This window comes from Gallinula chloropus (assembly GCF_964237585.1).
Source record: "Gallinula chloropus genome assembly, chromosome: 1".
NCBI lineage: Eukaryota > Metazoa > Chordata > Aves > Gruiformes > Rallidae > Gallinula > Gallinula chloropus.
In genome coordinates, this window is record NC_140085.1 from 41,000,918 (window position 1) to 41,013,043 (window position 12,126).

Sequence of the window (12,126 nt, forward strand, 5' to 3'; positions counted from 1 at the left end):
ATCTTCTTCAGTTGAGCAACATACTTCAATCTGATAAAAGTGGTAGTCTTACTCAGGTGAATGACTGTACTAGGAGAAATAAGTATCTGAACACCACAGGTAGCAGAGAAGGTACTAAAAGCTAATGAAGTGTATTTCATTTTATCCAACACCAGATATGTTTATACAGATGTCTCCGTGTATTAATATTAAATTTTATGCTGTATTCACAACACGGCTTTCTTGGGTACCTGCAAGCACGGTTAGGGTCAGCATTCCTTGATAGAAGCAGTTCTACAGTCTTCAGGATGCTTTCCTCTGAAGCATGCGCGGTACAGGCTGCCATCAGCAGAGTGTACTTATCTGTTTTGAAACTTAGAGTTAGCAAATTACATATGTAAATGTAAATGCTACACTAATCCAGAAGTTCCTTTAAAATCTTTTACATTTGCTAGAGTTCTTAATGAGTTTCTGATACTCTACAACATTTAGAAAAGCATAAGAGATTTTTCTGCCTTCCAGTAAAAGTCATTAGAATTATCAGGTAAGATTAAGGCTTATGAGAAGATACTCAGAAAGATGACAGTGAATGGCAGCAGTAAAGCATCTACTCCTACTGAAGACTGGGATACTTCTTAGGTAGATAAAAACCTCAGTAGGATCTTAACTATAGAAACTAGTTTCTCAAATCTTGTTCCACACCAGTAGATTCACTCTCCGTTCTTCCCCACCTCTCCCCAGAATACAGTCAAGGCAAGAAAAAGGATACAGGAAGTTAACTGCAATGGATAAAGAAAAAGTGCATGAAACATACTATAAACACACAGCAACATCAATTTCAGGGAGAACAGAGCCTATACAGAGGACAGTTGAAGTAACAAGGCTTTATTACAGGGTTTAAGGAGAAGGAAGCGTGTTTACTAAAGTGGACTACTATGGTTCAGTAATGGCAGGAGGAGGATTAAAAGCATGTTTTTAGAGGTGGATTTAAAGAACATTTATCAGGAGGAACCAGTACGTTTGCTCCAGCTCGGAGGCCAACCAGGTGCCTCATGCCACCTCTATTCACAAGAACTAACTGTACATCACTGGTGTGTGCCAGCAGAACAGGGGAGACCTCCTTTACCATGGTTCTCTTACAGAGATGTGGGAAGCATCACACCTGAAGGACCTTAGTGACTTAGTTTGCCCTAGACTCAATTAGAAGACTGCTGCTTGAATAACTGCCCATTTTGCTTATTGCACAACTTGTTCACAAGTTCGAGCATGCCTTTAACAAGTTGTTTTAACAAGTATAATTTTAGCTGGAGCCACTTCAGACCACTCCATGAATTATTACAGTATACTTTCTAACTTTCTTGTAGAAACTGTAATACATTTATTCTTCAACTAAGTCAGACTTACCACACAAACATGAGAAGTTTGTTAGACACTTCACCCCATCTGGTCTACTTTATTTCTCACCACTTCTTGACCCCACCACTCCAATGAAAGACCTTAGTTTGCCTTTTTTTTTTTTTTAATATATGATCTTTTAATTTTCAACCACCTCCTGTAGAAGTTCTAACACTTGAAAAATCAAGTTTCAGAGAGTGTCATAAACTCCTGAACAGAAAGCAACCAACATTTCAGTAAATTACTTGATTCACTGACAGATTGTTACTCAAAATGTTTAACCTGCTTATCAATAACAACATGAACATAAAGATAGCAGGACTTTGAACAAAGGTAGTGATAAGCACTGTTAATCTGGAAATGATATTAGGAGGAACCTGTAGTTGTATTTGCGTTCAGTATTTCAGGTAGTGATAAAGAGTGGGAAATTAATTTCTGTTAGTGGATACATGTGAGCAATAAAAGAAAGGGAATTCTCAGGTTTCTCTTTCACAGAGAAAAACTGTAAAAGAATGCAAAAGATTTGATCATGTTCAGCCTAGCTGAAAAACCCAGAAAAGGCAGTGAATTCACTCCTCAGAGATGCTGTGTCCTGATTCCGTCGCATAGCGAATGCTACATGTTCTTCATGACTACTGAAAAGGGTAAAGCTAAGAAATCACAACAAATGACTGAAACACGCCAAAAGGTGATTAACAATGTAACGATTATTAGGATAAGCATTCTAAGGTAATTAGTATAGGATCACTTATGTTATTCCCTGCTGATGTAAAAAATGCAGAAGGCTCATCCAGTGACTTTTAGTACCACGTTAGGATGGCACAGCTTTACTGAACACGTGGCCTGACCCGAATCAACGACTTACAAGACTGTTGTTGGCTGGACAGCACTCTGCTGCATGTATGCCTTGGCTACCGTTTCCCTACACAGACTAACAGGGAAAGGAGCCAAAAACCTGATCTTAGTAAGGTGCCACAAAGACAAACACAGCTGGTCACACACAGAAAGAGTGCCACGCATGTTGATTAACTGATCATCCTAAACTGCTGCCCATAGTAGTTTCTGCCCCATTTACAGCTCTCTACAGCCATAAAATGAACAGGTAAAGGAGTTATTGGAAGGCAATCTATTCTAATCTCATACTCCCATCAGCTGTTAAGAAGTCACAAGAAAATCTTCCGAGCCAGGTTTTTACTATTTGCATTTCAGTCCACAATTACAAACATGGGCAAGTTACTGTAAAGTAAGACCACTTTTTTCCTGTACTTAGCAGGACTGTGTGTCACAGCAGTTTCTTCTGTACTGCAATGTTCTCAACTTGGGTAATTCCTCCAGCCCAATGAAAAGGAAGGAAAATAACCACAGGTTAAGTAGGGAAAAGTTATTATTAAGTCATGAAAATCGACAAAGGAACTGATATTACTTGGAAGCTCCAATGGATTCCTGCAGAAAAAGGCAAAACCACAGAGTTTTCACTTAACAGAAAAATCGTGCTCTAGTTTGGGATAAGTCCACACGAGTTCCCCATTAACTATAAAGCTATATCTCATTTGGGGTTCTAGTTGCCTTCTGCATGTATATACTTCAAAACAGGATCAAAGAAAGTAAGTTTGAACTCTATTATTTGATCCTAGAATTCTTGAACAAGCCTTTTAAAAAAACGTACTTAGGGATTTGGGGGTGAGTGAAGACAGAGTAAGAGAGAAAGAACGAGAAAACCTGTTTAGTGATTCTAAGTCAGTTCCAAGAACACACTTTTTACTTTAAAACTACTACTTGGAAACTGTGGAAGCTAGACTAGCTCCCAGTTTCACTGTGAATGTTAATTCCCCCCATCCCACCCCCAATATATGTAAAAAAAAAAGAGTAAGGATAGGACAAGGTCTGGTAATGAGCAGACTGACCCGTATTTTTCATTCATCTCTTACCTACTTCAAAACATACATTAGCACCTCTGTCCAGAAGCAGACGCACTACTGTAAAATCAGCCACACTGGCAGCACACATCAGGGGAGTCCAGCCAAAATGAAAGCTAGATTCTATATTTATACCTGTCAAAATTTAAGAGACTAAAATCATAAAACTGCATCACAATAAAAATGCATGTTATAAACCTTATTCTTAGGACGTATCATAACAAAGATTACACATTGTTTGCATTCAGTCCTAAGGAGATCAGTGCCTTGTATCATTTTCTTTCTTTTTTTAATACACCTTTATCTAGAATACCAAAAAAAACCCTTTTAGAATTGACACCAAGGAAGCTCAGTTCTCAATCCAATAAATTAAGCACCACAGAAATACCACACTAAAGAAAAATAATTAATGAGCTGCATAAATAATTTCAGAGAAGCCACACAATCTCTGTTTTCCCCACTTAGATGCAATAGATTTCCTCACTCAAAATGAAAACTTTTAACTCTGGCCAAGCCCAGTGGAATGCCGTGGATGCAACTTGCTGGTCCGGCAACCAAGATCACACTGACTAGAGTTTTCCTGCTTCACAGCTCCTTTCATTCATTGTCTTGCAAGACTGAACTAGTAGATAGCAGTTTTGCACTGTACTAACAAAGTATTATCTCAAAAGAATGAAGAAATTTAGGCAAGATTCAGTCACCATCATCAGATCTGTTTTGTTACTCTGTAATAGCCACATCTTCCTCTGTGGCTAGAAGTAAGCTTGCCAGACAGGCCTCCCAAATCGACCAAATACCAGACTGAGATATTAATCTGTGTCCTGGGTTCAACTAGGATAGAGTTAGCTATCATTCTATTGACTGGTAATCACAAAGAATGACAAGCAGCTGATGTAATGTTTAGGAGTTAGGATGGGAGCAGTGCTGATAACTCCCTGACGTTTTCAGTTGTTGCCAAGTGGTCAAGGACTTTTCAGCTTTGCATGCTGCCCTGTTAATGAGGGGGGAGGACCCAGGGAAGCTGGGAGGGGACACAGCAAGGACCAGTGACTCAAACTGACCAAAGCGGGTGTTCCACACCATGACATCATGCTCAACATAAAGTGGGGCTGGTGCAGGAGGGGTGCATGGCTCCAGGCCACTTGGTTTGGGGGACAGACCAGCTTTTGGGGATGGCTCTGAGCCGTACAGCCCAAGCTGTGCAGTTCAGTGAGAAAATGCACTGTGCATCACCAGTTTTGTATGTTTCTCTATAGAGCCCTGCTATTGTTCTTTCTCCCTCCTTTTGCTGTCCTAGTAAACCCTCCCTGTCCCAAACCAAAGGATTGCCTCTGGGTTGGGCTTTTTTGTGGGGGTTTCCTCCCTCCTCCCCCCTTCCCTCCCAGAGAGGGCAGCTGCACACTCCTCAGCTCACTACAATCTGACAAATTCCAAATAACAGGAAACATCTTTCTTTCAATCCTTTCTCAAATATTACTTCTTCTGTAAGAGTTTCCATCAGCTGGCTCCATATTACTCCAACATGGGGGAAAAAAAAAAAAAAAAGCTGTCCTAAGAAATCTGTCACAGTTGAACTACATGCATATATTTTCCTGCAAAATGTCTATTTACTTTCCCTGCCTTAGCAGTTTGTCACAGATGTGCTGTGTAGCAACATAAAGTCCTTAAACCTGAGGGAGTAATGGGGCACTGCTGTGGCATTGATTCTTCAACTGTTAAAGACCACTGGAGTTGCAGTAGCAATGAGTAAAGAGGTAACATTCAATGAAAACCAAGTGTTGAGCACTCAACACCTCTAACAGTTGCAAGCCACAAGATTTATGATCAAATCTTCTTAGCAATGTATACATATTAGCTGCAGTCCTTTATGACACAACATGCCAGGTTGACTGCAGTATACAGAACACTTAATTGAAAAACTCGGCCAAGTTCTATGAGGGGAACATCAAACATCCCTTAGCAGCCATATGTGAACTTCCTTGTATGTGAGTCACTTCAAGAATTTACAAGTCTGGTAGCCAACAGCCCAGTGCAGTAACTCTAGTAGGAAGAGAACGTCAGAAAGCTAATGCTTGTCAGCCTTAATAGATCCCTTTTCCTCTTAGGAAGAAAAACAGCCCATGTAACGCTTTTTATTTTAATACATATCTATCTGAACAACAGTGACAAAAGTGGAAGGCATGTAAAAACTCTTGAGAAGATGTTTTCCTTGCTGCTTTCTTTATATGTAGAGCAGATAGTATCTGCCATGATGCTGGTGCTTATTTTTGAGTCCTAGAAGTAAAATGGTCTTTTTTGGCAGCAAAATATCAAAGGTACTTTATGGCTTACTTGTCCTGTATGGTCTCCTCCTGCCTGTTTTGTAGTGACTGCCACAAAGTACCACACAGTGTTAAAGTCACAGGGCAAATCAGAGTCTCAGAAGAAGACCAAGAAAAGAAAACTGAAACGTGCTACTTCTTGGCTCCATGGTTATACAGCTGTTGACTGAACCAGAAATTTCTTCCTAGTTACTACTCAAAACACTCTCATTACATGGGCTGCTCTTGAAGTAAGCAGCATTTTATTTAGCATTTTAAATGACCCTTAAGAAGTCCTGCAAGACAACACTGAGGCCCAGAAAAAAAAAAACTTGTAGTGAAAAATGGGGCCAGATCCAACTTCCACAGAGGCTAGGCTGCTGCAACTCCACATCCCGAGGTCTAACCAGTATCAACACTGAGCACATATTCCCCACAGGCACACACCCACACAACACCAGCCACACCAATCAACAAACAGCACACGTGTTTGAGACCACAAACATCAGTGGTCTCATCCTGCTCCCCTCCAGGACAGGTATCTCTCCTCCAGCTGCTGGCACCACAGACAAGCCTCTGACCCCTGGTACCAAGCCAGTGGCTGACATCTCCTCTTGCTCACTACAGCTACACTTGCTGGCACCCAGGCACAAAAGCCCTGTGACAACCCTGGGAGTCCTTTCCTCTGAGGCCATAACTTGGGTACCTGCCCACCCTTGGGCCTCTCTGCTCCTCTGGACTAGCAGAATTGGGCCTGTGATAGGCCTAAGGCTTCCAGGACAGGCCTAGGATGAGCTGGGCCACAGTATTACTTGGGCTTCTCCATCTGTGTTCCTTCGTGGGCATAAGCAGGGGAGCTTTTCTAGTCGTGTAACCTTAAGAATTCTGACTATGAAGCAAAGCAGATAAAAATTCTTTCTTACAACCCAAGTTACATACAACCATCTTCTTTAACCAGCAATGGGCAGAAATACATTCTGGTCTCAGACATGGTCTACAGCAGAAACTGTATGAAGTACGCCAATAACGTTGAAATAAGAGAAGGGCAATGGAAGAACGATGTTCTGTGTTTACTACAGCTTCTCTGGTACCTCCTACAGATATTTTGTTGACTGTGACTAATAACAGTTCTGGCAGAAAGGCTGTTTTTATACAGAAAAATGTAACCTCAAATTCAAAAAGGTTAACAAGGTAATGCCTAAAGAACTATGATCAATCTCTCTACGTACAGCTTTTTATGCTAAATAATTCCATGTTTGACACACACACACACACAAAATGAGGTCTTGAAAGACTTTCACAGTTGCTAGTATTAGAATCCATTCACATTCAGACCAAATTTATCTGAGGGAAAAGTTTTTAAAAGACTTCATTCTAGAAGACTTCTCTCTAACAAAAGTACTGCTTTCTTTTACATATGTCAGTACTTTGCACTGTAGTTTAACAATACTGTAAAGCTGAGTTAAATCACAGGTGCTGACGTCTCTCACAGCTGGGCCAGCAATGGTTCTCATCTGACTCAGGGTTCAGAGTCCTAAACTGGCTGAAAAAACTATTCACACACACCATCCCACTACTCCTGTAGTTTACCACTACATTAAGTCCCTGAGCTGGCTCACAAAAGATCAGATGAGCTCCAGCACTCATGCAAAGATAGGAATAGAACAGACTGCTGAATGAAAGCAGGGAAGCGGATCTGACTGTAGCTGTAACTTCAATCAGCCTAAATTGTCACAGAATCATAGAATATACTGTGTTGAAAGGGACCTGAAGATATTTATTATATGGTGTAAAGTGGTTTACTCCTAAAGCAGATCAAACTGTGAAAGTCACCCCTGAACCTGCCACGTGCTTGGATAACTTTTTGTAACACGGACTTCAGGAAGTTTTTCTTAGTAAGTTGTCATTTTATACAAGGACTAAGAGAAGTTTGTGCTTGTCCATCTCCTAAAGGAGTTCTGAAAAACTGCCTCAGCACTGATTCTTAAATCAATGTCTAGGCAAGCCAGAAGACATTATGTTCTCATTCTACCTCAAAGAAGTGCCACAAATGTTGCTAGGAAATCCACTTCCAACACAAACCCCGAGTTTGGTCGAGTGCTGGTAGTGAACCTCCTACAAGCTCTACTGAACATACACTAACGGAAGGCAACCGTCCAGGCAAAGATCTAATCTGGGACAAAGCTACCTTTCTTCAGAAACACCTCCCTGTTAGAGAGCCATTGTGTTCTACTGCTCTGCAGGACAGTACTGGATGGGTCAAAATTTACTGTTAATTACATTTTCAAGAAGTGACATATTCCCTGGTGGTGCTGCCCTGTGCATTTCAGGAATCTTTGGATTGACCTTACGCTCTTACAGATACCCATCATCATCTTGCAACAGGGCAGAACTGCTTATTACATGCATATTATTATATGCAACAAAACAGTTAAGCAATCCAACGCATACACATCACTAAAAACTCTACCTACAAGTAAGATATTTTCTCAAGGCAAGGCAGGTACATTTCACTCGGTATTATACCTCAGTGTTTCAGCTTATGCAATAGTTTTTACTCAATTTAAAAAGAAAACTTCCCCACTCTGGTGATAAACTATTCTTCTATAAAGGCAAGTCATACCATTGTTTTAACACTCAAAAAACCCCACTGCTGACTAGGAAACTACTTTCTTCCAGACATAAGACAGATTCTCCTCAAAGAACAAGCGCTTGGCTACTATATTCTCCTTGCTTGCTGAAGCAGAACTTCCTGACAATTATCACCAGGCAGGTCTGCTCAGCTATGCGGTTCCTGATTGCCCTGGATGCTTCAGTAGGAGATCCAATCCTCTTAACAGTGAGTTACAGAAACACATTACAGAGAAATACAGAGTAACAGAACAGGGAGAAAGGCTTTCAGTGTTTAGACAAACTACTTCTCGGTGACAAATGCCACATAAACCCTATCAGACCTTTCAGAATCACAAAATCTTTGTCCAGCTGATGTTGCCAGGGCAGCAGTAGTACACAGGGCACATACCAGAAACTTAACAGTGCTCTGTGTGTGTGTGTAAATAAATTAAAAATGGAATTTCCAAACTGGGGGAGCATTAAAACAACAACAAAAAACCCCACCAGCCTCCCCTCCCCACCCACTCAGCAACCTTCAACACCAAACACAGACACCTCCCCACCCCACCCCCCAATTCTCACTCTCAAACACCTCAAACTCGATGTTTGTAATAGATATTCTCAGGATAAAGATGCATCTGAAAACAAAGAGAAACCTTATTTCATAGTTCACACATTACAGCTTTCTCAATTTTCAGGGCACCTGATTAAATAAATGTAAATTAGAAGGAATCTGGGTTGCTGAAAAAGTAATTTAATCATTAAAATAAGGTTATATCCTGTATTGGCAACATTTACATATTCCTACACTCATTCAACACATTATTTTGAAACTAGAAGCTTCGAAACTTTAGAATTCTTGCAAAGTTTAATTAAAAATATTCAACTTCATGACTGACCTGAGTTTAAGAGTTCTTCAATTAAAGACACATCACCACAAAACAGAGCCTTCTTTAACGCTTCATTCTTGTCTCCCTGCAATATTTCATCCAACGGCTAGATAAGCAAAGAAAAGTTAAATTAAAACCTAGTAACTGTTTCAAGGTAAAAACTATAGCTTGATGTCAGTGTAAAAGCACTAATGATTTCTATTAGGACAATATGGCGTGGAAGGATTTTTCTTCTTCCATCTCTCTTGACCTGCTTAGGCTTTACTGTAAAAATTAACTTTTTAAAATTAACTTTTCAGAAAGAAGCTATTTACATTTTCAGAGAATGAAGCTTTTCTCAACAGACCTGCTATCCTCCTACAGTTTTTCTTAATGGTATTTCATTTCAGTTAAGATTCCTTTTTGTCTTTTGAACATCTTTAAAGCATCTTTACCTTTTTTGGACATTTCACATGTTGTGAAGCAGAGCATGAAAAATTACATCTAGTATGATCAGATGTAAAAGTTACAGTTTGGGGCAATGCAGATCAAAGCCACGGTGTATGGCTTGATACAGCATGAATCCACTGCTGGAAAAGGTTACCATTCCTCTTTCCTCCTACTCCTGCACAGTGGCAGAGGTATTTGTGTTGTTGCCTCATAAGTAATTTGGCTAAGAATGCCCTGACCAAAAGACTAGTTTATGCATCAGAGAGTGTCCTGATTCAAGTTCCTTTCAGAAGCATCACAGATTTGTTTTTCATTAAAGCTGCAGATGCAGCTGAAGATTGCTACTGGCATTACCTAGATTACACACAACACACCAAGAAGTGAAGGACTACTCACTAGTCCTTTGCAAAAACTAGTGGGTATGGAAAGAAGTCATATTTAATGCTAAGTTTTAAAATAGTATCCTGAAAACTCAGAATTCTACAGTTTCCTCCAGTACACCAAAGTCTATCTTTCCAACAACTTTTGCAAAGATTTTAATGGGTGTTAACAAAACAGCCAATGGGTGCTGAAAAACAGCCACTACAATAATTTAAGCCTTATATTTGTTCTACTCAGCCTACGGTTTCCAAATAATTCATCTGTTCAGATGGGAACTTTGATTTAAAAATCAAGGCCACTGAAAGACCTGCTACAACTGTTAGTAAGAGTACTGCAAGTATCCAGCCATTTCCATTTTCCAATTCCAGCCATGAGAGAAACTAAGGGCTGAGAAGCCTTGCAGAATCTCCCTCTGCCTCACACTGTCAGGGTGCACCACGCTTATCAAAGATGATAAAACCACTTAAGTCTTCATATTGGCAAGAAAGAGACTCGGAGTTCAGATATAAGCCAGATTTATAGGCCTCTGGTCGCTTTCAAATTTATTCTCATGCTGAAAGAGTGAGCAGGGCCTGCTACCAAAGGAGAGAAAAGCGTTAAAAGGAGACATTAAGGTTTTACGTAAGAAGACCCCACCAGACCACCTCCCAGTTTCGATTCTCTTTACCCCCGGCCCGAGGGCACGCCACGACTGCCCTGCTAGGAAGCAACCCCGAAGGCGGGGGCAGGCGCAGCCCGTCCCGATGCCGTCTCTCCCGTGAGGCGCGCCGAGCCCCGCTCCCCTCACCGCCGCTCCCGGCCGACGCCACCTCCCTCGCATCACCCCACCGAAACCGCCCGGCCCCAGCCGGGGTGCGCCGGGAGCGAAGAGCCTTACCTCCACCTGCGGGTCAGACCGCACGACGCCGATATCCCAGCAAACGTCGTCGTCGTCATCCTCGTCCTCGGTGCCGCCTGCCATGAGGCGGGGTCTCCGCGGCACGTCGGCCATGGCGCCCTGCGGCTCCCGCGCACGAGGGGCCGGCAGCGCTGCGCGCGCGCGGCGGCCGCGAGGCTGTGACGTGTGTGGCGAGGGGGGCGGCGCGTGGGGTGGCCGCCGTCCCTCAGCGCCGCGGGAGGGGGCGGGCGGCGGCGCTCCTCGGGGGGTGGGCAGCCGGCAGCTCTTCCGCGAGAAGGCTTGTGGCCAGAGGGGGCTTTGAGAGCGTGGCCAGCAGAACGGGGGAGGTTGTTCTCCTGGTGAGGCTACGGCTGGAGAGCTGTGTTCAGTTCTGGGCTCCCCCAGTCCCAGAAAGAGAGCATCCTATTGGTGCAGAACTTTCCATGCTCCAACTTGCAGCCATTGCCCCTTGTCCTGTCTCTACGGACCACTGAGAAGAGGCTGGGTACTTCCTCCGGTGTCCCACACTTCAGATATTTAATAAGATGCCCTCTTGGTCTTCTTTTCTCAACACTGAACAGTCCCAGTTCATTCAAGCCTTTCCTCACAGGGGAGATGCTCCAGTCCTTTAATCATCTTCATAGCCCTCCTCTGGACTCTCTCCAGGAGATCCCTGTCTTTTTTATACCAGGGAGCCCATAACTGGACACAATACTCCAGGTGGGGCCTGACCAGGGCGGAATAGAGGGGGAGGATCACCTCCTTTGACCTGCTGGCCATACTCCTCTTGATGCACCCCAGGATCCCATTGGCTCTCTTGGCCACCAGGGCACACTGCTGGCTCATGGCCAACCTGTCATCAACCAGGACCCCCAGGTCCTTCTCCGCAGAGCTCCTCTCTGACAGCTCATCCCCCAGCCTGTACTGATTCAAACAGTTATCCCTCCCCAGGTGCAAGACTCTGCACTTGGCTTTTATTAAACCTCATCTGGTTTCTTACTGCCCAACTCTCCAGCCTCATTAAGGGGACTGGAGCGTATCTTAATGATGAAAGGCTGAGAGAGCTGGGTCTGTTTATTCTGGAGAAGAAAGGACTGAGAGGGGATCTCATCATAATATAATATTATATAAATGCGGGATAAGAAGATGGAGCCAGACTCTGTTTAGTGATGCTCAGTGACAGGACAAAGGGCAATGGGCACAAACGGGAACACAGGAAGTTCTATCTGAATATGAGGAAAATCTTCTTTGTTCTGAGGGTGCCAGAGCACTGGTACAGGCTGCCCAGAGAGGTTGTAGAGTCTCCTTCCCTGGAGATACTCACCACCCACCTGGATGCGGTTCTG

The 12,126-nt window shown here is 42.8% G+C and overlaps 1 protein-coding gene across 1 annotated transcript in view; it reads right to left on the minus strand.

The window, feature by feature from the left end:
* Positions 1-10,894, minus strand: part of ASZ1 (ankyrin repeat, SAM and basic leucine zipper domain containing 1) — a gene marked incomplete at both ends in the record, with an annotated part of 42,885 nt that extends 31,991 nt beyond the window's left edge. The window contains 4 exons of the mRNA XM_084279837.1: positions 231-342; positions 3,303-3,425; positions 9,103-9,199; positions 10,787-10,894. Coding sequence (XP_084135963.1) covers positions 231-342; positions 3,303-3,425; positions 9,103-9,199; positions 10,787-10,894 — 440 coding nt within the window. The remainder of the gene's footprint in view (positions 1-230; positions 343-3,302; positions 3,426-9,102; positions 9,200-10,786) is intronic.
* Between the last annotated feature and the right edge of the window lie 1,232 nt (positions 10,895-12,126).